The sequence below is a fragment of the Ornithorhynchus anatinus genome, chromosome 12 (assembly GCF_004115215.2).
Source record: "Ornithorhynchus anatinus isolate Pmale09 chromosome 12, mOrnAna1.pri.v4, whole genome shotgun sequence".
In the NCBI taxonomy this organism is placed as follows: Eukaryota; Metazoa; Chordata; class Mammalia; order Monotremata; family Ornithorhynchidae; genus Ornithorhynchus; species Ornithorhynchus anatinus.
Genome location: NC_041739.1, coordinates 46,965,694 through 46,993,671, shown reverse-complemented (window position 1 = coordinate 46,993,671; position 27,978 = coordinate 46,965,694). Strand labels below are relative to the sequence as shown.

General features: G+C 42.3%; 1 protein-coding gene across 3 annotated transcripts in view; it reads right to left on the bottom strand.

Annotated features, from left to right (window-relative positions):
- Nucleotides 1-6,339: 6,339 nt before the first annotated feature.
- SLC9B2 (solute carrier family 9 member B2) overlaps nt 6,340-27,978 on the bottom strand; it is a 62,682-nt gene continuing 41,043 nt past the window's right edge. For all 3 annotated transcript variants that reach the window (XM_029076600.2, XM_029076599.2, XM_029076601.2), the window contains 3 exons: nt 9,427-9,535; nt 8,094-8,230; nt 6,340-6,766 (listed from right to left, as the gene is read on the bottom strand). In XM_029076600.2, the coding sequence (XP_028932433.1) occupies nt 6,551-6,766; nt 8,094-8,230; nt 9,427-9,535 (462 nt within the window). In that variant the 3' untranslated portion in view covers nt 6,340-6,550. The remainder of the gene's footprint in view (nt 6,767-8,093; nt 8,231-9,426; nt 9,536-27,978) is intronic.

The following is a 27,978-nucleotide window of genomic DNA, read 5'->3' as shown; positions in this document are numbered from 1 at the left end:
TCTTCTTCTCTTTCTCCTCCTCCCCGGGCTCCTCCCTCTCCTCCCCGCCCTCTCCTCCCCCTCACAACCGCTGGGTCTCGGGCCCCGGCCGCTCCCGCCCCAACGGCCCGGGGCCCCGCGGCCCCTCGCCTCGGGCAGGTCGCCACTAATAATCATCATCATGATGATGGTATTTGTTAAGCGCTTCCTATGTGCCGAGCACTCTTCTAAGCGCTCGGGGCCCTCTACTCCCTCTACCACCTCCCCTTCACCTCTCCGCAGCTAAACCCTCTTTTCCCCCTTTCCCTCTGCTCCTCCCCCATCCCTTCCCATCCCCTCAGCACTGTGCTCGCCCGCTCAACTGTATATATTTCCATTACCCTATTTATTTTGTTAATGAAATGTACATCGCCTTGATTCTATTTAGTTGCCATTGTTTTTTACGAGATCCCCTTGACTCTATTTATCGCCATTGTTCTAGTCTGTCCGTCTCCCCTGATTAGACTGTAAACCCGTCAAACGGCAGGGACTGTCTCTATCTGTTGCCGACTTGTTCATTCCAAGCGCTTAGTACAGTGCTCTGCACATAGTAAGCGCTCAATAAATACTATTGAATGAATGAAAGGTTGTCCCGCGTGGGGCTCGCATTTTTTCATCCCCAGTTTTCCAGATGAGGCCACCGAGGCCCAGAGAAGTCAAGTGAATTGCTCCAGGTCACACAGCAGACAAATGGACGAGCCGGGATTAATAATAATAATATTGGTATCTGTTAAGCGCTTACTATGTACAGAGTTGTAAGCGCTGGGGTAGATACAGGGTAAGCAGATTGTCCCACATCTTAATCCCCATTTTACAGATGAGGTCACGGAGGCACAGAGAAGTGAAGTGACTTGCCCACAGTCACACAGCTGACAAGTGGCAGAGCTGGGATTCGAACCCATGACTTCTGACTCCCAAGCCCGGGCTCTTTCCACTGAGCCACGCTGCTTCCCAACCCACATCCTCTGACTCCCAAGCCCGTGCTCTTTCCGCTCAGTCAAGCTGCTTCTCTAAATTTCAAATAATAATGGCACTTGTTAAGCGCTTACTATGTGCACGCTGGAGAGGATACAAGGGGATCATGTTGCCCCACGTGGGGCTCACAGTCTTAATCCCCATTTTACAGATGAGGTCACTGAGGCACAGAGAAGTCAAGTGACTTGCCCAAAGTCACACAACTGACAAGTGGCTGAGCTGGGATAGTAATAATAATAATGATGGCATTTATTAAGCGCTTACAATGTACAAGCACTGTTCTAAGCCCTGGGATAGATACAAGATTATCAGGTTGTCCCATTTGGAGCTCACAGTCTTGATCCCCGTTTTACAGTTGAAGTTACTGAGGCACAGAGAAGCAAGTGACTTGCCCAAAGTCACACAGCTGCCAAGTGGCAGAGTCGGCATTAGAACCCACGACCTCTGACTCCCAAGCCTAGGCTCTTTCCTCTAAGCCACGCTCCTTCTGAGCCACTAGGCCCGGATGGGCTGGGGACCGCCTCCCACTGCCACCCTCCGCCCTACCCCATCAAACAATTAATTAAACCCCCAGACCCAGAGCTTTCAAACTGTGGGCATTTTGAAGGAAAAATAGGAGTAATGGGATTTATTAAGCGTCTCATCCTCCCTCCCCGACTGATTGTCAGCCCCTCTAGGAAAAGGGACTATCGCAACCTGCATCTATCCACCTATAATAAAATAATAATAATAATGGTATTTGTTAATTGCTTACTATTCATTCAATAGTATTTATTATTGAGCGCTTACTATGTGCAGAGCACTGTACTAACCACTTCGAATATACAATTCGGCAACAGATAGAGACCATCCTCGCCCAATGACAGGCTCGCAGTCTAAAGGGGGGAGACAGACAGCAAAGCAGAACAGAACAAAACAAAAACAAGACAACATCATCAAGATAAATAGAATCAAGGGAATATACACTTTATTAACAAAATAAATAGGGTAATAAATAATATATACAGATGAGCACAGGAAGGGGGAGGGGGAGGAGAGAGAGAGCAGAGGGAAAGGGGAGGCTCAGTCTGGGAAGGCCCTCTCCAATTGATTGTGAGCCCCTCTGGGACAAGGGACTATCATAACATGGATCTATCCACTAATAATAATAATAATGATGATGATGATGCTATTTGTTAAGCGCTTACTATGTGCCAAGCACTGTTCTAAGCGCTGGGGTAGATACAAGGTCATCAGGTTGTCCCTCGTGGGGCTCACACTTTTAATCCCCATTTTGCAGATGAAGTAACTGAGGCACAGAGAAATTAAGTGACTTGCCCAAGGTCACACGGCAGACAAGCGGAGAAGTTGGGATTAGAACCCACCTCCCCGACTCCCAAACCTGGGCTTTTTCCACTAAGCCACTATGACATCCACCCCTTAGCACATATGATACCTATGATATCGACCCCTTAGCACACTGCTTGTCACATAGTAAACACTTTAGCAGATACCACATTATTATTATGGCCAAGCATTCTACTAAGCGCTTGGAAAATACATATGTTCAGTGAACTACCTAGGGAGAGGAAACAATTTAATTTCGCATTCATCCTGAAGAGAGGCCCAGCCTCCCATTTTGCCTTAATAATAATAATAATAATAATGTTGGTATTTGTTAAGCGCTTACCATGTGCCTAGCACTGTTCTAAACTCTGGGGTAGATACAGGGTAATCAGACTGTCCCACGTGAGGCTCACAATCTTAATCCCCATTTTACAGATGAGGTAACTGAAGCACTGAGAAGTGAAGTGACTTGCCCAAAGTCACACAGCTGACAGGTGGCAAACCGGGATTAGAACCCATGACCCCTGACTCCTAAACTCTTGCTCTTTCACTGAGCCACGCTGCTTCTTAATACGTGCATAATAATAATGATGGTATTTGTTAAGCGCTTACTATGCGCCAAGCATGTGAAGCAGGGAAGGATCCTTTCTTTTACTTTCTATTACCCAATAAATACCAAATAGAGCTGCCTTTCTTAATGATGCATTATATCCATATTCAGAATCCCCTTGAGGAATGATTCAAATCACAGAATGCCTCCTGTAGAAATTATTTCCAAAAGTAAATATTTAATTCACATCTTAGAGCAATATACTAATTCGTTCATTCAATAGTATTTATTGAGCGCTTACTCTGTGCAGAGCACTGTACTGAGCGCTTGGAATGTACAAATCGGCAAGAGATAGAGACAGTCCCTGCCCATTGACGGGCTTAGCTATCCTGTTTTGGAAGTGGAAATAACTCAGATTAATGTTTTTATTTCCTTTCCCCATAATAAGGATCATGACATTTATTAAGTGCCTAGCACTGGGGTAAATATAAAATAATTAGGCCAGTCACAATCCCTGTTCCATATGGCGCTCCTAGCCTGAGAGGCAAGGAAAAGGGTTATTTTTTAATCCTCATTTTCCAGATGAGGAAACTGAAGCACAGGATTGTTAAGTGACTTATCCAAGGTCACAGAGTAGGCAAGTGGCAGAGCTGGGATTAGAACTCGGGTCTCCTGATGTACTCCTGTGCTCTTTCCACTAAACCACACTGATTCCCTCTGGAAAAACTTCAAGTCACAATTAAAAAATTTTGCAAAATATAACTGTTGACTAAATGACATAATGAAAAACATTTCCAATTTCTTGAGGCATATAAATATCCATGGGTATTGTATTTGCGGACAAGTAAATTTGATACAAAAACAGGAAAAATCATGATTAGTGTTAGTATTTGGGGCTATGAAAAGATAAGTTCCAAAAAAGCCCTTTAAAATCCTATAGCTCCGGGTCAAGGGAAGAGCTTTACATCCTCTCTTCAGAAATGTTATAAAACTTGATTAACAATCAGATGACCAATAATCATTTAATTTTCCCTCCTCCTTACAATATCAGGTGGTCTTTCACCCAGTTTTTTTATTAGTTTCTGCTCTTTTTATGTGTGCACATATGTGTGTGTGTGTACGCGCATATATACTTGCATGTGTGTAATATATGTGCAAGGAGGGTTCTGGTATTCTGGAATGTCATTAGTGTACACCTATTTTATTCATTCATTCATTTGATCATATTTATTGAGTGCTTATTGTGTGCAGAACACTGTACTAATTTCTTGGGAGAATATAATATAAAAATAAACTGACGTATTTCTTGAGTGCTTACTATGTGCAGAGCACTGAACTAAATGCCTGGGAGAACACAATATAAAAATAAATGGACTCATTTCCTGCCCACAGTGAATTTACAATCTACAGGGGGAGACAGAGATTAATATAAATTAAAAAATTACAGATATGTACATAAGTGCTGTGGAGCCGGGCGGGGGGATGAATAAAGGGAGCAAGAGAGGGCGACGTAAAAGGGAGTGGGAGGACAGGAAAGGGAGGGCTTAGTCAGGGAAGGCCTCCTGGAGGAGATGCACCTTCAATAAGGCTCTCAACAAATCACTAAAGGATGGGGGTGACAGGAATAAATGCCAAGCATTTTACCCTACTGTAATATCTAAAGTTGAAAAGTCAGTGAACAGGACTTTTAAGACTCTAAGAAACATTCTTCCATTTATTTCAAATTAAAATGAATCCATATCACAAAAATAGATATGTACACACAGTAATTTTATCTGCCAAACACGATAAAATCTGAAAACCAGACAGTTTAAAATGTCCTCAGTTTGTATTTACAAAAATATGAAAAATATTTCAGAAATAATTTTTAAATACATGTCTAAATAGAAAACATCTCATAAAACTTTAGTAATTAATATTAAGAAAATTTATTTCTGCAGTAATGCCTGAAATTTAAAAAAAACTGTTTTTTCTTTATAAACCCAACCAACCCCATTAAGTTGACCCAACTATACAGTACAGTAGAAATTAATATTTTTTGGAGGTCCATTTTGGATTTCATTTAGAAGCATTTTTTCCTTTAGCAGATGTATTACCTATGTATTTTGTCTCTTCCTACACCTCAAAATTAAGCAGTTTGGAAACAAGCAGAATTGTAACTATCCTGGGATGGCATCCAGAAGCACTCAAAATTTATTCATTCATTCGATCGAATCTATTAGCACTTACTGTGTGCAGAACACTGTACTAAGCCCATGGGAAAGTAAGATACCACAACAGTGAGTATCCCTGCCCACAAAGAGCTCACAGTCTAGAGGAGAGGAGACAGACGTCAATACAAATAAATAAAATTACTGATATGTACATAAATCCTGTGGGGCTGGGGCTGGGGGAAGAGCAAAGGGAGCAATTCAAGCTGAATGCTCAGCTTGCCGAAGGCTTTCCAGCCAGTGCTTCCCGTTGACATCGAAAGGCGGCAATTTCCATTAAAATTGCTGCTTTGAAAGCAATTTGTAACCTTTTGCCTTCCACCTATGGGTTTGTTCCCCCCTGAAAAGGCTACAAAACAATTTTATCCTTCCACATTATTCTTTTGATATTATAAATGAGAACAGTTTGGTAGTGCAGAAAGTACTTGCAATAAAATGTATTTTGACCAATAGTTTTTCTACTTGGGAAGTGTTACCAAGGTTTCGATTTGTATGATTTAGTCACAAAAATAGAAAATTAGCTGGCAGCACATGGTTTATGCCCATAATTTAGAGTTTGAAGAGCCCATTTTCAATCTTTTAACTTGCAGAGCCAGTTTTGTGTACTTTTTAGTACATTTTTTGGTCTAATCCCTCAAGTGATAACAGTCTCCAATAACTTCCTTTGGAAGATTTCCAGATTCTCACAATCATTATTTTAAATTCTTTCCCAGACATTCAATTTTTAAGATGTAACTACACAGACATATAAAAAATATAATGCAAAAGAACATGCAGTTTTATACTTTGAAGTACTGCATTTTCTATTTTTAAGTTTTGGGGAAGTCATACAGAAAACCTACCTTCCACTATGATTTAGAGCTTCAAAAATTTATTTTACAATATATACAATTTTATCACCTAAGCCTCTGTGTGAAGTCGTAGGCACAAAATGCATTTTCTAAGAGATGTACAAAGTTTGTGCTGTATCAATACAACCTTAGGTTGCTCTTCCTTTCCGCATGGTTTACATTGAGAACCAAAAAATACTCATAGCAGTATTTTTCACTTTAATCCTGATGTCAAAAACAGAGCTGCTGTTCCATTAGAAAAGAACTATTCCACAAAACTCTGCAGGATTTGTTTAAGGTTCAATCAATCAATCGATGGTATTTATTGAGAGCTTACTGTTAGACTGCAAGCTCGTTGGGGTGGGGATGTTTCTGTTATATTGTACTCTCTCAAATGCTTAGTACAGTGCTCTGCACACAGTAAGTGCTCATTACATAAGCGCTTAGTACAGTGCTCTGAACATGGTAAGCATTCAATAAATACTACTGAACGAATGCTACTGATTGTAGGCAGAACACCACACTAAATGCTTCAGTTCAGTTCTACCTGAAAACCAATCAGTTCACATGATCACTCCCCATTTTATTTTTAAAATGCTTGTCAGTATGGAGTGGAAGTAGTTCTCCGCAATTTATCATCTCTAAACTGGCCCAGAAACTTCACCATCATTTTCATTTGTAATCGAATCCATTTTCAGAAGGAGTTTTGGGCCCATGAGCCCAATAATCAGAGCTCCAATTGGAGCTGTGATAAGGATGGCCAAAAAGGCTATGGTCAACACATCCATTCCATAATCTTCCAGCTGTTTATCTTCATGAGCCCTTGCTGTATCTAAAGCCAAGGATCCAATTGCAGCCTGTAAGGATTTTGGATGGGATGGGGAGATACGGTTAGCTAAATATGGAGCTAAGATAGAAGAAAACACTATAGCTCTTTTTTGCGATTACAATTATCTAGAAACTATGGATCACAAAACTAGTGTATTGCCCACTTAATCCAATTTGGCTCTTTACAGTGATTAAATTCACCAGATTCTAATTCTAATTCCCTGTATCATTTTATGGTAGGAAGGGACAGTCATAGTGTTCTGTTTAATTTTATTCCTTACGGGTTTAAAATAACTATTCATTTTAATGGAAAATTATTATATAAGTAATGAGGATAAACATGGCCATAGTATAATTTTCCTTTCCCCAATCCCTCTAAAGTGGCCTAGCGATGGATAAATAGCTTAATAGTTTTCAGAAGGATCATCTAGATTGCATACCCTTTCCATTAGACTGTAAACTCCTCGAGGGCAGGGATCATGTCCACTAACCCTACTGGACTCTCCCAAATGCTTTGTGCTTGGTGAGTTATTGTGTTCCGCATATGGTAGGTACTAAATAAATAATATTAATTAATTGGCTGACTGATGTTTGAAATGGCACATAGAAAATGGAAATGGCAGATATGCCACTCGGGGGATCTTGAAGATCTGGTATATTTCTGACCCCCAGATGACTCCTATTGGACCGGGCATGCATCAGGTATACAAAATAGTTCCCCATATGCATTTAAAGGCAAGGCAGGAAAACCTAGATACTGTGGAGGAGAAACCTGGCACATTTTAAGTACAAGATAGGAATCTTGGGATTTTATTTAAAGGGAGTCAGGAGATAGGCAGGCACAGATCTTGGGAGCACACTACAGAAGAAAGTAGACTTTTTTTGATGCTCTTTGTTCCATCAACACATATGGCCCTCCGTACTGTTGGCCGAACCAGAGAGGGACTGTCTAACCAAATATACTGGGTATTGATCTTCGATGAGGCAGTCTGAATAAGATCAGTATATGGGCAATATTAATTTTAACGCCAGGCAGAGTAACACAGAACACCCCAAAATACTTCCCTTTTTCTACTCAGATAAAAGTGTATTCATTTGTGACACTTGAAATCTTTGTCATAGCAAGAAACTAAAATCAGCTTGGATACTCATGCTAAATGAGTTAAAATGATAAAATGCTAAAATGATTTAAATAACAATGTGAGCATAAACAAAGAGTTTTCATCTAATTAGACTTGTCAAATTCTGTTGAATAGTCTTGTTTATTCCTTTAAATTAGAACGAGCACTGTTATTCAGTGTTTTAAAGTATATGTTCAAACTTCTGTATAGATGTTGGCTAATCCTATTACATTACCTGAACTGTGGCTTTGGGAACCCAGGCCAAAGAAATGAATATCTTCTCTTTTAGGTTAAAGCCAGCACAACACACCATCAGGAACGTGGTTAGAATCCGCATCACCAGAGCAATGCCCAGAATGGCAACACAAAGCCCTAAAAAAAAATTAAAATTTTGATTAACTCTAAAGTCTCTGAGAAGAGCTGGACATCCAGACCATCTGGCTAAAATACAAGTATATAATGAGTTCATAAATGTAGATATAACATTTAGTATATAAAATACAATAATCACAAAAGCCTTAGAAAAGAATGAAATATGTTAGAATTCAAGTATAGCTGGACATATTTTACAAAATGAAAAGCATAAATAGTGAGTAGATGGGGTTGGGAGAAGAGGATCTGATAAAACATGTCCCACAGAAATAAGACAAGAGACACATATCTTATGTACCTAATAGATTGTAAGCTCTTGAAGGGCAGGGGTAGTGTCTACCAGTTCTAATGCTCTGTACTCTCCCAAGCTTTTAGTACAGTGCTGTGCACACAATAAGCACTCAAAAAAAAAACCCCACTGATTGAGTGACATAGCATGACAGCCATTTGGTCAAAGAGGTTTCTTTTTATTTGTCGGCAAGCAACTTTGCAAATATTTCAGCCCTAAAGAGAAATCCTTCTTGTCGCTCATAAGTGTTTCTATTGCTTGGTGTCTCAAGACTCTTATTTATTAACACTGCCCACCAATGAAGAGAAGCAGTATGACATAGCGGAAAGAGCACAGGTATAGGAGTCAGAATCCTGGCTCTGCCAATTAATAATACCGAAAATAATAATAATAATAATGGAATTTGTTAAGCACGGTTCTAAGCAATGGGGTAGATACAAGGTAATCAGGTTGTCCCACATGAGGCTCACAGTCTTTAATCTCCATTTTACAGATGAGGGAACAGAGGCACAGTGAAGTAAAGTGACTCGCCCAAGGTCACAGCAGACAAGTGGCGGAGCCGAGATTAGACTCATACTTGTCTGCTGTGTGACCTTGAACATGTCACTTGACTTCTCTGTGCCTCAGTTACCTCACCTGTAAAATAGGGTTTGAGACTGTGATCCCCATGTGGAACATGGACTGTGTCAAATCTGATTAGCTTGTATCTATCCCAGGCCTTAGTACAGTGCCCGGCACATAGTAAGCACTTAACAAATACCATTAAGAAAAAGTAAATAATATGAGTAAAAATGATCACCATATAAAAGTGTCCTAAGATATGTGGCTGAATTAGTAACTACTACAGCTGAATCTAGGACTACCCAATTATTTTGCTCAAAATTTCAGTTCTTCCAAGGATTCTTACCAACAGTTTCTGGTTTGAGAGATGCCACAGACACTTCAGCGCCGATCAAACCAAAGAGAAGGGGTTGAAAAACATCCCAAGCAACGGCAATTATTTTTTGAACATCAGCCTATTAAAAAGAGATGAAGAATTTGTAGAGTTACCAGTCTATCATAGGTCCTCAAATTTCATTTTAAACCATCAAGATCCAAAGGATAGAAATATTTCTAGTGGAAAAACTAGGAATGAAGGTGATTCATTTAGAGTTCAATAGAATAGGGGAAGTCTTCGAGGATGAGGAAAAAATGGTGAGTTCCTGAGAGGAAAACCATGCGCAGACAAAGTTTATAACAATCCCAAAACATTTATCATAGAAGTGGGGCTTTGCCTGTATTTCTATTTACCAGTTTTCAAATGTCATCTGGCATTTTGTTGGATGGCAGATTCCTGTCAACCTAAGGAAACTGAAATTCAAGGTTTTTATCTAAATGAGTCCTACCTCTCTGGCCACTGTTTTTCAGTCTCTTTTGATGGATCCCCTTCTTCTCACCCTCTAACTGTGGGGTGTCCTTACACCTTCTGTCAGAGTTTCCTGCTAGTCTGACTCTACGTTTACTCTCTTAGGGAGCTGATCTGATCCCACAGCTTCAGCTATTACCTCTATACAAGTGATTCCCAAATCTATCTCACTAGCCTTGACTTCTCTTCCCTTTTGCAATCTCACAATCCCTCTCACTTACACATCTGCATGGTTGTGAATGCTGGCCACCTTAAAGCGGTACACCGAAAACTGAACTCGTCTTCTCTCCCAAATCCTATCCAACACCTAACTTCCTCATAATCACTGACAACACCAACATTGAGACCAAATGTTGATCGAGCACCGGCCTGGGAGTTGGAGGACTTGGGTTCCTGCTGTGAAACCTTGGGTAAGTCACTTAACTTCTCTGTGCTTTAATTCCCTCATCCGCAAAATGGGGATTCAAAGACTGCATTCTCTCCTACTTGGACTGTGAACTCTATATAGGATCTGACTTTCAGGTATCTACCCCAGTGCTTAGTACAGTGCTTGACACATAGAAAGTGCTCAACAAATACCAAAATTTTTAACATCACCATCCTCCCTGTCACTAGAGCCCATAACCTGAACATTATCTTTGCTTCTCTCTAACACATTTGCCTGGAGCTTCCTTCCTTTTCACATCCAAAAGACTACTCCTCTCCCTGTCTTTAAGTCTTTTTTTATGGTACTTGTTAAGCATTTACTATGTGCCAGGCACTGTACTAAGCACTGAGGTAGACACGAGAGCAGAATGAGAAGCAGCGTGGCTTAGTGGAAAGAGCCCAGGCTTGGGAGTCAGAGGATGAGGGTTCTAATCTCAGCTCTGCCACTTGTCTGCTGTGTGACCTTGGGCAAGCCACTTCACTTCTCTGTGCCTTAGTTACCTCATCTGTAAAATGGGGATTAAGACTGTGAGCCCTGTGCAGGACAACCTGATTACCTTGTATCTACCCCAGCGCTTAGAACAGTGCTTGGCAAATAGTCAGCACTTAATGAATACCATAATTATTATTATACGAGATAACCAGGTTGGACACAGTCCATGTCCCAGTTGGAGCTCACAGTCTTAATCCCCATTTTACAGATGAGGTAACTGAGGCCCAGAGAAGTTAAGTGACTGGCCCAGGATCACACATCAGACAAATGTTAAAGCCAGGATTAGAACTCAGGTCCTCTGACTTCCAGACCTGTGCTCTTTCCACTAGGCCACGTTGCTTCCAAATTTGTTGGTAAATCTAGTTGACTTTTCCTCCATAACGTCTCCCATAACCATCTCTTCCTATCCATCCAAAAGGCCACCACCCTATTGAAGGTGCTCATTATATCATGACTAGATCAAACAATCAATAAATAAATGTTTTTTATTCAACATTTATTCCCTGTAGAACATTATTCTAAGTTCTTGGGAGAGTACAAGAGAGTAAATAGGATCAATCGCTGTTCTCAAAGAGGCTACAATCTAATGGAGGAGACAGACACTAAAATAAATTCCAGATAGAGGAAACTTCTGGGTACAAAATATGTATATAAGTTCTTAGGGGGCAGGCGGTGGGATGAGTACTTCAGGAAGGGCATAAGGACTCAAATATATGAGTGAAGCAGTAGGGAGGGAAATGAGGTGGGGAAATGAAAGATTAGTCAGGGAAGGCTTCCTGGAGGAGATGTGATTTTAGGAGGGTTTGGAAGAAGGGGAGAGTGGTGAGGGAGAGTGGTGATCTGGTGGATATGAAATGTGGGGAGGGGGAGTTCCAGGCAGTAGGGAGCAAGAGCAAGGAGTCTGGGGGTGAGACACAGATGAGAGTGAGACACAGTGAGGTTAGCTTTGGAAGAGCTAAACAAGAGGGAATCCAGGAACGTGGAGTGGGACTACCATAGTCCAATGGACTACACTTTTGCAAGGGCATCCTCACATGCCTCCCTACCCTTAGCCTGTCCATTCTCCAGTCCATACTTCATTCTGCTGCTCGGATCACCTTTCTGAAATATTCCGCACACATCTCTGCACATGTCCAAGCTTACGAAGTACAGCAGCTGGGCTCCGTGAACTGAGATGATCCAACAGATTCACATTCAAGGGAGTGGGGGAGTGAAGTTAGCTCAGGTGAACAAACCTAGCTACAGTGACTTTGGAGGACACAAAAGCGAGTGTTGTCAATCAATCGAAGGTATTACTAAGAGCTTATTTTGTGCAGAGCACTGTGCTAAGTCCTCTCATATAATACCACCAAGTTGGTAGACACATTCATTGTCCATAATGAGCTCTGAGTAGTTTGGACCTGCATAATGAATAACATCTTGACTAAGATGCCGGTCTTAGGGATGGTCCTCCCTCCTAAGAAGAAGCAATCACGGGCAGCTGGCTCATCAGTTACTGCAGATCAATTTCAAAGAAATGATGATCAGAAGGAAATTACAACAAGGAGAAAAATTGTGGAGTGCGTGGAGTGAATTCTGCATAAATGAGAATCGAAATCACTAATGTCAGGTGAATTACTTAAATGAAGAGAAATGAGTTGACCCATGACTACCAAATACATAAATTAGGTTAATTTTCATAGCTCTTGATTTATCTCTGAAAGGACTGTGTCATTATTTTTTAAATTTCAAAGCTTTAATCCTTGCAAAAAATTAAAGGGAATTACCAGTCCACATTTTTTATTCTTTTTAAATACCAGCAAACCCTGTCACCAAGCACCACAGAGATGGTAAAGTAAGTGAAACTGTGTGGCCTAGTGGAAAGAGAAAGGGACTGGGAGTCAGGAGATCTGGGTTCTAATCCTAACTCAGCCATAATCTTGGCTCAGCCACTTGCCTGCTATGTGATCGCTGGCAACTTCTCTGGGTCTCATTTACTCATTTCTGAAATGGAAGTCAAATATCTGTTCTCCCTCCCCATTAGAGGGTAAGTCCCATGTGAGGGCGAGAGTGAGCCCCAGACTTTGGATCTCTTTGTATGGTATTTATGCAAGGTTTTAAAACATAGTCAACACTTAGCAAATACCATTATTTATTATGAAAATTAAACCATTTTTAGTACTTGCTTGGCATAAATTGTTACTTGCCTTTAGTAAATAAGCAAGGGAACATTTATCAAGATTGCTTAAATGATTGAAAGGATTACAGAAACATGCACTGCGACATACAAATCCAATTAAGGAACACGACCCAAGGGTGGTGAGATGCCAGAGTGGAAGAGATCAAGAGCTATGCGGGCTGCCGGGAAACCAACATCTTCAATACAATGTTGAAGACATGAAATTCCCTATACAGACCATCATGATGTCTCTGAAGACTGAAGATGGATCCAGCCTCAGACCAGACCAGAAGAGAGGGCAAGAATGTTCCACGGTTCTCCTCACCCCACCTTCTAGAGAAGCAGCGCTGCTCAGTGGAAAGAGCATGGGCTCGGGAGTCAAAGGCCATGGGTTCTTATCCCGGTTCCGCCATTTGTCTGCTGTGTAACCTTGGGCAAGTTACTTAACTTCTCTGTGCCTCAGTTCCCTCATCTGTAAAATGGGATTAAGACTGAGAGCCCCATGTGGGACAAACTGATTACCCTGTATCTACCCCAGTACTTAGAACAGTGCTTGGCACATAGTAAGCGCTTAAAAAATACCACTATTATTATTATTATTATTCTTATTACTACTGACTCTTCAAAGCAGAAAAGCTTTCAAACTGCATATTCATTCATTCATTCATTCATTCATTCGTTCATTCGTTCAATCATATTTATTAAGTGCTTACTGTGTGCAGAGCACTATACCAAGCGCTTGGGAAAGTACAGTTCAACAATAGAGAGTATCAATCCCTGCCCAGAGCGAGCTCTCTTCCTGTCTTCAGGACATCTGTACTTGGACATCCTCCCGCTGACTAAAACTCAGCATGTCTAAAATAGAGCTCCTTATGCTCCCTCCCAAACCCTGCTCTCTCCCTAACTTTCCCATCACTCTGAACGGCACACCATCCCTTCTCATCTCACAAGCCCACAACCTTGGTGTCATCCTTGACTCCGCTCTCTCATTCACCCCACATATCCAATCCGTCACCAAATCCTGCCGGTCTCACCTTCACAACATCACCAAGATCCACCCTTTCCTCTCCATCCAAACTGCTAGCACGTTAGTACAATCACTCATCCTATCCCGACTAGATTACTGCATCAGCCTCCTTTCTGGCCTCCCAACCTTCTGTCTCTCCCCACTCCAGTCTGCCCGATTATCTTTCTACAGAAACATGCAGGTCATGTCACCTCCCTCCTCAAAAATCTCCAGTGGTTGCCCATCAACTTCTGTAACAAACAAAAACTTCTCATTATTGGCTTCAAAGCTTTCCATCACCTTGCCCACACTACCTCACCTCCCTTCTCTCCGGCTACAGTCCAGTCTGCACACTCCGCTCCTCTGGTGCTAACCTTCTCACTGTGCTTCAACCTCAGCTGCCTTGTTGATGACTCCTGGCCCATGTCCTACTTCTGGCCTGGAATACCCTCTCTCTTCAAATTCTCCACTCTTTCCCCCTTCAAAGCCCTACCGAAGGTGCACCACCCCCAAGAGGCCTTTTCCTCAGCTCCCCCTCCCTTCCATGTCACCTCGACTTGCTCCCTTTGCTCTTCCCTCCCCTTCCCACCCCACAGCACTTACATACATATGTATATGTGTATAATTCTATTTATTCATATTGATGCCTATTTACTTGTATTGATGTCTGTCTCCCCCCATCTAGACTGTGGGCAGGGATTATCTCTACTGTTGAATTGCACTTTCTGTCTGTGTGCAGAACAGTAAGCACTCAATAAATACTATTGAATGAGTGAATAGATGGAATATTTATGGTATTGGTTAAGCACTTACTATGTGCCAGGCACTGTACTAAGCGCTAGGGTAGATACAAGCAAATTGGGTTAGAAACAGTCTCTGTCCCACATAGGGCTCACAATCTTAACCTCCACTTTAGAGATGAGGTAACTGAGGCAGAGAGAAGTGAAGTGACTTGTCTAAGGCCGCACAGCAGACAAGTGGCGGAGCGGCATTAGAACCCATAACCTTCTGACTCTCAGGTCTGTGCTCTGTCCACTGTGCCATGCTGCCATGCAAAGACCTGGCACCTGTCCCAACTGCTGAGGCAATCACATCATGAAAAATGGCAAAGCACACGGCCCCGGGTGGTATGCCTGCTAAGCATTATCTTCCCCTCATCACTCTCATTCAACTTGCATATTCAGTCAGCTGCCAAATCCTGTAGGTCCTATTTTCATAACATCTTTAGAATCGACCAATCCCCCCTTCATCTACCATGTTGGTCCAAATACTTGTTATATATTGCCTCGACTACTCCATTAGCCTCCTCACTGATGTCCCTGCCTCCAGCCTTTCTCCTCTCTAGTCCATACTTAGCTCTGCTGCCCAGATCACGTTTCTAAAAACTGTTTTCCCCACGCCTCCTGACTTCTTAAATATCTCCGATGGTTGTTCATCTATTTCCTCAACTAGCAGAAACTCCTCCCCATTGCCTCTAAGGTAGTCTCCCCTCTCCTCCCTCCTCTCTCCCTCCTACCTATGCTCAACTCCCACTACAACCTGGCCCTCAAACTTTGCTCTTCTAATGCCAACCTACTTATTATGCCTTGATCATAATCAGAATCCACCCCTCTCTCAGAATCCACCCCTTGATTATACCCTGGAATTCCTTCCTCTTCATATATGAGAGACCATCTCTCTCCCCATCTTCAATGTACTACTAAAATCACATCTTCCCTAAGAGGTTTTCCAGACCAATCCCTCACTTCCCTGAAGCACCTACCACCTCACTTCCTACCCAAACCCTGTCCTCTCCCTAACCATCCCATAACTGTAGACGGCACCACTATCCTTCCTGTCACCCAAGCCTGTAACTTGGCGTTATTCTCTCTCATTCAACCCACAGATTCAATCCATGTCTAAATCCTGCCAGTTCCAACTTCACAACATTACTAAAACCCACCCTTTTCTCCCCATCCAAACTGCTACCAAGTTAATCCAAACATTTATCCTATCCCACCTTGATTACTGCTTCAGCCTCCTTGCTGCCCTTCCTGCCTCCTGCCTCCTGCCTCCTCCCACTCCAGTCCAAACTTCACTCTGCTGCCTGGATCATTTTTCTACAGAAATGTTGAGGACTTGTTTTCCCACTCCCCAAGAAACTCCGATGGTTGCCCATCCACCTCCACATCTAACAGAAACTCCTTGCCATTGGCTTTAAAGCATTCAATCACCTTGTGCCATCCTACCTCACCTCCCTACTCTCCTACTACAACCCAGCCTGCACTCTTCGCTCCTCTGGCCTCAAATTCATTTATTCATTCATTCATTCATTCAATCATATTTATTGAGTGCTTACTGTGTGCAGAGCACTGTACTAAGCGCTTGGACAGTACAATACAGCAGTAAATCCGATAGAAAATGACTCTCCCCCTCTTCAAAGCCTTATTGAAGGCACATCTACTCCAAGAGGCCTTCCCTAAGCCCTCCCTTCCTCTTCTCCCACTCCCTTCTGCATCACCTTGACTTGTGCCCTTTATTCATCCCCCCTTCCAGCCCCTTAGCACTTCATATACATATCTGTAATTCATTTATTTACATTAATGTCTGTCTCCCCTTCTAGACTGTAAGATTGCTGTGGGCAGGGAATGTGTCTGTTTATTGTTGTACTCTCCCAAGTGCTTAGTACAGTACTCTCCACACTGTAAGCGCTCAATAAATACACGCGAATGATTGACTAACTGTTTAGTCCTCCCTTCCAAGTCACCTAGGCACTTCGGTGTGCCACCTTTAATCACTTGAGTGCTCACACCAATCAATCGACGGTATTTACTTAGCACTTTCTGTGTGCAGAGCACTATTCTGCACTTGGATCTGTGACCTTTGGAAATTTAATATTTGTCCCACCCCCAACCTCACTGCACTTGTGTACATATCTTTAAATTATATATTACAAATTATTTACTCATATTAATGTCTGTCTCCCCTTCGAGACTGTAAGCTCGTTAGGGGCAGGGAATGTTACTGCTAAATCTTTTGCACTGTACTCTCCCAAGTACTTAGTACAGCGCTCTGCACATAGTAAGCACTCAATAAGCACCACTGATCGATTGACTGATTATACTAAATGTGTGGGAGAGAACAGTACTGTAGAGATAGACATAATCCTTGCCCGCAAAGAGTTTACAGATTACATTTTCAAAGCACTTTTGCACAGGTCCTTATACTCTCTTGCTTTCATTCATTCATTTAATCATATTTATTGAGTGCTTACTGTGTGCGAAGCATCGTACTAAGCACTTTGGAGAGTACAATATAACAACAAACAGACACATTCCCTGCTCACAATGAGCTCACGGTCTAGAGGAGGAGACAGACATGACTATACATAAATAAATATATAAATTACATACATATACAGTTATATACATATGTGCTGTGGGGATGGGAGAAAGGATAAATGAAGGGAGCAAGTCAGGGTGATGAAGAAGGAAGTGGGAGAAGAGGAGAGGAGGGCTTAGCCGGGGAAGGCTTTTTGGAGGAGATGTGCCTTTAATAAGGCTTTAAAGTGGGGGAGAGCAAATATCTGTCTGATATGAAAAAGGAGGGCGTTCCACGCCAGAGGTAGGATGTGGGTGAGAGGGTGGCAGTGAGATGGACGAGATGAAGGTACAGTGAGAAAGCTAGCATTAAAGGTACAAAGTGTGAGGGCTGGGTTGTAGCAGGAGAGCAGCGAGGTGAGGTAGGTGGGGTAAGGTGATTGAGTGCTTTATGCCAGTGGTGAGGAGTTTTTGTTTGCTGAGGAGGTGGAGGTTTGATGAGGAAAACCACTGGAGTTTCTTGAGGACTGGGAAAACATGGTCTGAACGTTTCTGAAGGAAAATGATCTGCGCAGTAGAATGGAGTATGGACTGGAGCGGGGAGAGACAAGAAGTAGTGAGATCAGCAAGGAGGATGATGAAATTCAAGGCGGGATAGGATAAGTGCTTGCATTGATGTGATAGCAGGTTGGATGGAGAGGAAGGGGTGGATTTTGGTGATGCTGTGAAGGTAGAACTTTCCCTACCTATAATTTATTTTATCATCTGCTTCCTCCACTTGACTGTGGGCAAGGATCAAATCTACCTATTCTATTGTACTCACCCAAGTGCTTAGTTCAGTATTTGGCACAAGGCGAGCACTCAATAAGTACCACTGAGTGACTGATTGAGTGACTGGAAAATATACAGTCAGCAGCAATCATGACTGTGTTTTCTAGTCTGGGGTTCCGGATGATAATATTCAGTAATTTGCATTTCCAGAATTCTCTATGAGATCCTCTTAAAATTATGCAAACAAATGCATTACTCTCTAGTGGCCTTTTCCTTTTCCCATTTTCCGAACTGATACTTTTCTCTTTTGTTCCTAACAGATGTATAATACCCTAGTCTTTATTAGCTACTTTCAAGTCCTCACAGTTCGGTAATTTGAATTACTCCTGAAAAGAGCATTAGTTACCTGAAGGCACTACTAAGTATTGGAATCTGATTATTAGTTTGATGCAACTTAGAAAAAAAGGTGTCTTTTGTAATCTGGGGTAATTAATGTCTGGATGCAGGCAATATTCTTTACTACATAATAAAGAATCAATTCTTTTAAAGTTCATTTTAAAGTTCATAGTAACTATCTCCAAAATGGTTTGCTTTACAGTTACCTAGAGGGGTAATTACCTAGTTCTAGTTCTTAACACAAAAAGCTATCATAGCCCCAATTATCCCCTGACTTTTACATTGGTTTTGTTAGGAATTGCAGGAGTTAAGTTTCCTTTCAAATGGGGCTACAAGTTTTAAATAAATTAAGAAAGTAAGTAGATCTCTTAAGTTCAAGAAGGGCAATCAATCAATCATCGATGATATTTATTGGGCACTACTGTGATGATCAGGCTGTAAACTCTCTATGGGCAAGGAACATGTCCACCAACTCTGTTATAATGTACTTTCCCAAGCACTTAGTACAGTAAGCACTTAATAAATACAAATGATTAATCAAATTTTACTATAAAATGCCACAAATTAATCACAAAAACAGTATTAGCAGCTTTCAAATTTTAGTGGTAACAACTACATTCTGTGTTAGAAAACACAGCACATTTTTTTCCCCACCCTTCTCTCAACTTCACAGTTTCCTCCAGCTGCCATCCCATTTTTCTGCTCTTTTAATCAGTCATTTATTGAGCACTTACTAACTGCAGAGCACTGTATCAAGCACTTGGGAGCGTAAAATATAATGGAATTGATAGACCTGTTCCCTGCCCACAGAGAGCATTCAGTCTAGAGGGGGAGACAGACCTTAACATAAACTAGGGATATGTACGTAAGTGCTGGTGGGGTGAATAAAGGGGTACAAATCTAAGTGCAAGGATAATGCAGAAGGGAGAGATAGTAAGGGAAACAAGGGCTTAGGGCAGGCTCTTGATTGAGTCATATTATTATTATTATCATTATAATTATATTTGTTAAGCACTTATGTGTCAACACTGTCCTAAGTGCTGGGGTAGCACTTAATTTAGTTAGGTGGGACACAATCCCTGCCCGACATGAGGCTTACAGTCTAAGTAGGAAGAAGGATATAAATACCAGCTGTCTTTCTTGTCCACCAACTCTCTTCTTGACCCTCTGGCTTTCGATCATCTCTTCACTCCACTGAGATTGTTCTCTCCAAGATCTCCACTGGCCTTTACAAGGTCAAGTCCACAAGGTTCTACTCCACACAATCTCTTCAGTCTCTCTGCTGTTTGACACTGTGGACCCCTCTCTCCTCGAAACACCATCAGTATGGTTTTGCTGACACATTATTATCCTACATCGCCTCTGACCACTCCTTCTAGGTTTGGCTCACCAGCTCCTTCTCCTCTCATCTTTTTATTATGGATCTTCTCCCCCATGGCTCTGTTCTGGGTTCCCTTATTCTTCTCCCTTTACACTTTCTCCTTCAATCAATCAATGATATTTCCTGAGTGCTTCCTGCTTAAGCACTGTACTAAGCACTTGGGAGAATACAACTGAGTTGGTAGACATGTTCCCTGCCCACAAGGAGCTTACAGTCTAGATGAGGGAGCGTATCTGCTCACGTTGCTTTAACTAAATAATCATAATAATAACAATAACATTTAAGTAATTACGAGATGCCAAGCACTGTGCTACACACTGGGGTAGATAAAAGATAATCAGGTCCCACACAGGGCTCAAAGTCTAAGGAGGACAGAGAACAGGCACTGAATCCCCATTTTGCAGTTGAGAAAACTGAGGCACACAGAAGTTAAGTGATTTGCCTAAGGTCATACAGCAGTAAGTGGCAGAGCTGGGATTAGAATGCAAATCCTTTGACTTCCAGGCCTGTGTTCTTTCCACTAGTCCCTGTGTTTCCATTCGGATGGCTCCCCTTTCTATCTCTCCAGCCCTACCTCTCCTTTGACCTGCAATCTGGCTTCGCTTCTTGCCTCCGGGACACCACCACTTGGATGTCCTGCCCCAACCTGAAACTCAACATGTCTGAAACAAAACTCCTCATCTTACCTTCTAAACCCATCTGCCTTCTAAGTTTCCCAACTCAGTCTACACCACCACCATCCTCCCTGTTTCAGCAGCTCACAATCTTGGTGTCCTTCTTGACTCCTCGTTTTTATACTCACATCCAGACTACTGCCATATCTGGCCCAGATTTCCTGATCAACACCCTCCTATTTCTTCCTTTCTTCTTCACCCAAACAGCTACCACCTAAGAATAGATTCGCATATCATCTTCCAATCTATACTCCACAACAGTGCATCACTCAGCCCATATCTCTCCTCGCTTCAAAACCCCCACTGTCTCCCTGGGCCTCTATACATCAAACTCCCTCTACCCCTTCACCCCCCAAATAAGAAACACCACAGCTCTCCCAACATTCACATCCCTCCTAAAATCCCATCCCCTCCAACAAATTTTCCCTGATCAATTTCCCATCATTTTCAGCTATATCATCCCTTAAAGGCAATTTTAACACTTTATAAACTAATTTATTCCCTTTTCGGCACTTTCAGTCTTGATGTACTCCATTATTTATTTTGGCCACTCAAATTGTAAGTATTTTTATGATTCTTTCCCTTATTAGTGTATAAGATCGCTAGCGTGGGTCACTTTGTTATTCATTACTTTCCTAGCCTTAGTAGGCTCCAAGGAGACACTAAATGAATGCTATTGCTGTTGTTATACTAATGGCAGACAAGGATGTAAATTGGCCATTGGTATGAATCCTTTGATAACTGAAAATGGAAGAAATGTCAGGAACCAGCATGTAGCCTGATCAACCATCTGAACTGAAATGAAACCCTTCATGAAGAAATGTGGTCCCTGAATGGGATCAACCTAGAGAAAATACAGGATGAGGAACACATTGCTTTTGAGCAGTCAGACTATTTGAAATGCAAATGGAGGCAATCTGGCACAATGACATAGGAACCGCAAATCAGATCAGAGAAGCAGCATGGCCTAGTGGATAGAGCATGGGAAGCCTTGGGTTCTAATTCCAGTTCTGTCATTTGTCTGCTGTGTGACCTTGGGCAAGTCACTTAACTTCTCTGTACCTCAGTTACCTCATCTATAAAATGGGGATTACGCCTCTGAGCCCCATGTGGGACAGGGATTGTGATCAACCTGATTAGCTAGTATCCACCCCAGCACTTAGAATAGTGCCTGACACATAGTGAGTGGTTGACAAATGCTATCATCATCATTATTATTATCTATAAGCCCCTTGCGAGAATAATAGGAGGAGGAGCAAAAGAAACACCATGACAGTCAGAATCAGGCTAAGTGCCCACAATGAGTGCATAAATTGAGGAGGTATTCAAAAATAGCATCCTAATAATATTTGTGATATTTAAGTGCTTACTCTGTGCTAGGCACTCTTCTAAGCACTGAGGTAGATAGAAGCAAATTGGGGCTCACAGTCCTAATCCCCATTTTACAGATGAGGTAACTGAGGCACAGAGACGTGAAGTGACTTGTCCAAAGTCATGCAACAGACAAGTGGCAGAGCTGGGATTAGAACTCAGGTCTTTCTGACTCCCAGGCCCGTGTTCTATCCACTAGGCCAAGCTGCTTCTCTAAGTACATGAGGATCCCAACCTACGTCTTTGTGATGGTGACATCATTGCCCTTCACAAAGGTGTCAGTGGGATGGAAGTGATGTATCCCTGGGGTTTAAATCGGGGTCTTGGGACTGACCTGCCCATGGGGCTAGGTTGAGGGGTGGCTGTGGAGGCGAAGTGATGGTGGGGATGGAGAAAGACTCTTCCACACTTCCAAAAAGTGTTGCATTTTGTTGCGTCCAACATATCTCTGTGCCTCAGGTTCCTCATCTCTAAAATGGGGATTAAACACCTATTTTTTTAATGTTAAGCACTATGTGCCAGGTACTGTATCAAGCTCTGGGGTAGATACAACATAATTAGATTGGACACAGTCCATGTCCCACATGGTGCTCACAGTCTTAATCCCTATTTTGCAGATGAGGTACCTGAGGTACAAGGAAGTTAAGTGACTTGCCCAAGGTCACACAGCAGACAAGTGGTGCAGCCAGAATTAGAACCCAGGTCCTCAGGCTCTCAAGTCTGTGGTCTTTCCACTAGGCCACGCTGCTCCTCCTATTTTTCCCTCGTAGTTGGATTGTGAGCCTCACCCGGGAAAGGGACTGTGACCAACCCAATTATCTCGTAACTACGCCAGCGCTTAGCACGCTGCTTGCGAGAAAGTAAGAGCTTAACAAATGTCACAGTTTTTACCGTCACCGAGGAAATGTCATCCAGCATGGGGGGGGCAGCCAAATATCGGGGCTGACCATGCTGCAGCTTGGCAGCATTCACTAACATACTGACACAGGGAATGTGTCTTTTATATTGTCATACTGTACTCTCCCAGGGACTTAGTACACCGTGAGCACTCAGTAAATATGAATGACTGACTGAGTAGAGAGCCTTTGGATCACAGTGTGAACTGGAGACCCCTGCCCATATCTCAGGATCACTGGGGTCTATGCCCGAACCTCCTTGATGTCCTCAGGGGCTGAACACTGACCTCAGAAGGCCCCAAAGTCTGACAGAAAACTGTCAGACACAAGCACACATGCAAGGCTGGACAGCAGCCGGAAAAATGCTGTCTGGATGAGCAGAAATGGACTACTGAGATAGTCCTTCTGGATACATTTTTTGAAAAAGCAGTAGGAAGCCAGTCAGCTGTCTCAAAAGAAGCTGGCGATTAATGTTTAACGGTTTTAGGATACAGATCATCTCTTAATTTTTTCAATGAAAGAAAAAGTAGCAATAATTAGTTGTAATCTCTGGATAGCACAAAGTACAGAGAAAACAAAATTAAGCCTGCATTTATTTCCCAGACTTCTCAGGATTTTTTTTTTAGGATTCTTTGATCATTCTGGCTTTAAAGCCAGAACTTTAATGTTGTCAATTCCACGGCTAGCCAAAGCAGCGGGATAGCAAAGTGTTACTTGCAGAAGGCTCTTGAGTATTGTGAGATTTTCCAAGTGCTCAAATTTTAACCAAGATTTTCTTGGCTATATGCTTAGCATCTAAAAATTACATTCAAGATAGCATTTTCACAAGTGCAAACCAGCTTCTAGGATGATATAGCGACATTATGGCATTCCAGAATAGTGTGAAATGCGTTCTTTTTGAAAATCAGCTACTATTTTCCTAAGCAAGAGATTTTCATTCACCATACTGTTTTTCAGGAAAAAAAAAAGGGACACAAATACATCTCTGAATTACAGCATCTTTCTTTTCTGGCTTGATATTTTCCTCTGGCTAACTGAAGCGTTTAACAGTACATGAATAACCTAGATAATATATTCTCCATAGCAACGGCAACCCAACAGCAGCTAAAGAAGCAGCTATGGATTTGCTCCACACACTATAATTCAGTGTTCAGTATTATCCAAGGATAAAGAGAAAAAATTAAAGACTTTGTACTTTATCTTCATCTTGCTTGACTACTCCTTCTCTGCCTTTCATATTAAGTGAGCTCCCTCTGAGGTAAAATGGAGCCGCTGAGTGTAGGGGAGAAAAGCAGCTATGGGAGAAACATATTAAAAATCCTTTCAGAGTCCCTGTTGCAATATCTGCAGCCTCAGCTGCCATTTTGTGTATCAAAAGCAAATCACTGAGACCTGGTGCGGGGAAGGAGGAGTCTTCAGATCCTTATAAATTCAGATGAGTGATAGCCTGACCCGGGGGTTTCTGTTTCTATTTCCTCTTATAATTTTCTGATGGAATCCTGCTGTTATTCCAGTGGAAAAAGTGGGTTCTAATTCTGGCTCTGTCACTTGTCTGCTGTGTGACCTTGGACAAGTCACTAAACTTCTCTTTGCCTCAGTCACCTCATTTGTAAATTGGGGATTAAGACTGTGAGTCCCATGTGGGACATGGGCTGTGTCCCCCACCTGATTAGCTTGTATCTACTCCAGCATGGCACAGTGGATAGAGCACGGGCCTGGGAGTCAGAAGGTCATGAGTTCTAATCCCAGATCTGCCACTTGTCTGCTGTGTGACCTTGGGCAAGTCATTTCACTTCCTCTGTGCCTCAGTTTCCTCATCTGTAAAATGGGGATTGAGACTGTGAGCTCCACACTGGACAGGGACTGTGTCCAACCTGATTTGCTTGTATCTACCCCAGCGCTTAGTACAGTACTTGGCACATAGTAAGCACGTAACAAATGCCATCATTATTATTATTATTATTATTTATATGCCTGGCACATAATAAAAACTTAGCAAATATAATTTAAAAAAATAAAGAGCATCACTCTAAGAATCAGTCTATCTGGGTTCTAGTCCTGATTCTGCCTGAGGCTGGCTAATGTGGGCCACGATTGCAGATGATTTTTGCAAAGTGCTGCACCCCTGCCCTGCTCTAATTCCCTTTTGGCTTTACTTCTGTTGATAAACTTCTTCTGTTTCCCTTGGCATTGGAAGTTTAGCAGAGCCACATCCTGGAATGGCACCTCTTGGCTCTTTTCTACAGCAGTCTGAGTGGGTACTCATTTTTTGTGCTAATTTTCTGTTTGGTCACTTTGCCTCCATCTTTAACAGTGAATTATGATTGGTTAAATTATTCTATTTGCAAGGGAAGCTGGAAAATGGGTAGAAAAAAGCAGTTAGGGAGTGGACCAATCAATTAATGGCATTTATTAAGAGGTTTATTTGTGCAGAGCATTGTATTAAGTGCCTGGGTGAGTGCAGTAGAGTAGGGTAGACACAAGTTCTGCCCTCTGAGGATTTTACAACCTAGCAGAACAGCAGAGGAGAAATAATAATGAAAATAATAATAATAATAGTGTTCATTAAATGTTTACTATGTGTTAAGCATTGAACTAAGCACTGAGGTAGATACATGATTATCAAATCAGACACAGTCCCTGTCCTACATGGGGCTCACAATCTAAGATAGAGGGAGAACAGGTATTTGATGCCCAGGATCCCACAGCAGGTGAGAAGCAGAGGAGGCATTAGAAGTCCTGGCCAGTGCTTTTTCCACTAGGCCACACTGATTCTCTGCTTGTGCAACTGTGTGCATACATCTACTATTTAGCTTGGTTGATCAGCTGTCCAGCTTCTCTGTTAATGGCCAGGGGTTACAGTATTGTAGTCCTGACTTTTCCTAGCTTTGGAAGCCTACCTTTTTTTTTTTTTAATATTTGTTAAGTGCTTACTACGTGTCAAACACTGGGGTACGTACAAGTTAATTAGGTCGGACATAGTCCCTGTCCCGCATGGGGCTCACAGTCTAAATAGGCGGGAGAACAGATGTTTAATCCCTATTTTACAGTTAAGGAAATTAAGGCAGAGAGCAGTTAACTGATTTGCCCAAGATCACACACAAAGCAACTGGCAGAACTGGGATTAGAACCCAGGTCCTCTGTCTTTCAGGCCCATGATCTTTCCTTTGGGCCTTACTGCTAGTTCCCATTGTTAATAATATTGGTATTTGTTAAGCGCTTACTTTGTGCAGAGCACTGTTCTAAGCGCTGGAGGAGATACCGGGTAATCAGGTCGTTCCACATGAGGCTCACAGTTCATCCCCATTTTACAGATGAGGTAACTGAGGCACAGGGAAGTTAAGTGACTTGCCCACAGTCACACAGCTGACATGTGGCAGAGCCGGGAGTCAAACCAATGACCTCTTACTCCGAAGCCCAGGCTCTTTCTACTGAGCCACGCTGCTTCCCTTCCCTTCCACTGTTCTTCTCTTCTCTTGTTCTAGAACCTTTGGCCAGAAGAGAGACTAGTCACACCCTCTTGGCTTTGACTTCTTTCATTGGAAGGGTCAGTTTGTCTGGGAAGTTTTAAACAGACTGGTACTTAAGTGCTATCTTGAGTTCATTATCCTTATCTTTCTTGTAGGATAACAATTCCCAAAGGGATTGCATACCAAAATCCCTGCTTAAAACAGGGTTAATGAAGCAACTCTTTGTCTCCCTCATCACCATAATTCCAGTGTTCACCTGTCAAGGCATAACCCAGAAGGCAGAACATCCAACACATTCCACCACCATTTATTAACAATGAGCCCTCACAACCAAGCAAAACTCTTCTTAAAAATTAATATAACTCAATCCCCTATTCTCTGTCCCTTTCCTGGCCCCTATTCATCCCCTTCAGTGCAATACAGTCAGGTGCTGCAGGCCCCAAGGTTTATCAGAGTTCAGGATGAAGCACTTGGTGTTCCTTCTACTTTGCTCTCCTCCAATCTAGGTTCTGTGAAATACTTTTCCAGTCACTCTCGAATCTACCCATCGGTGCCTGTCCAAATTGTTGCCTGGTGGTGTCTTTTAAACTTCCTGAATATCAGGATGTAGGCTTCCTAGGTTACAAAGTTTAATATGATAAGGTAGAACAACTTTTCTTTTACTTAAAGTTTCCCTTTACCCAACTTCCTGTTCATTGGGGGTTTAATTACTGTACTCCATACAACAGTCAAAAGGTAACTCTAATATCTTACTGACCTTTGCTTTCCTCCTTATTGCTAAATTCTGCTGCACCTTTAGCATCTATCACTTTCGATCTCCACACAAAAATCTCTGAGGGTGAGTCATTATTATTACTATTATCCTATTAATAATAATATTTATTAGGCACTTGCTACATGCAATCACTGGCATAAATATAAGACAGTCGGAATGACTACAGTCCCTCTTCCCAACAGGGCTCACAGTCTAAGGAAAATAGGGATGTAATCCCCATTTTACAGACGAGAAAAATGGGGCACAGAGGTGGGTGCCCAAGATCCCACATCAGACCAGTGCCAAAGCTGGGAATAAAACCCGGGACCCCAGACTCCCAGTCCCAAGCTCCTTCCACCAAACCACATTCTCACCTAGGAAGGAAAACTTCTCCTCTCTGGCTCTACTGCCTGTAGCACCCACCAATGTTAGGTGATTTTGATAGAAGCCCCCAAGTCTAACCTGTCACCCTTCTCTTAAATAACCTTCAGTAACTTCTAGTTATTTTCTAAATGATGAGAGGGCTCACTGTGGGCAGGGAATGTGTCTGTCATCTCTGCTTTACTGTACTCTCCCAAGTACTCAGTACAGTGCTCTGCACACAGTAAGCACTCAATAAAAGCAATTGATTGATTCTTCCCTCTCAGTGTCAAGGACTGCCTCCAGTTAACGCTGGCCTACGAGAACTGTTTTGGTTTCCTCCACTCCCTTATCTTCTCCCGAGCATATCTCCCTGGTAGGCCCCTACATTTGCTTCTTCTTTGACACTGCCATGTGGTCTAACACGCAGGCGCTGACAGGTAGACATTCCCTGGTTCTCAACAATGTCCTTATTGAAAACCCACAATCAATCAATCAGTGTTATTATTGAGTGCTTGCTCTGTGTGAAGCACTGTACTAAACGCTTGGGAGAGTTCAATACAGCAGAGTTGCTAGACACATTCCCTGACTGCAGTGAA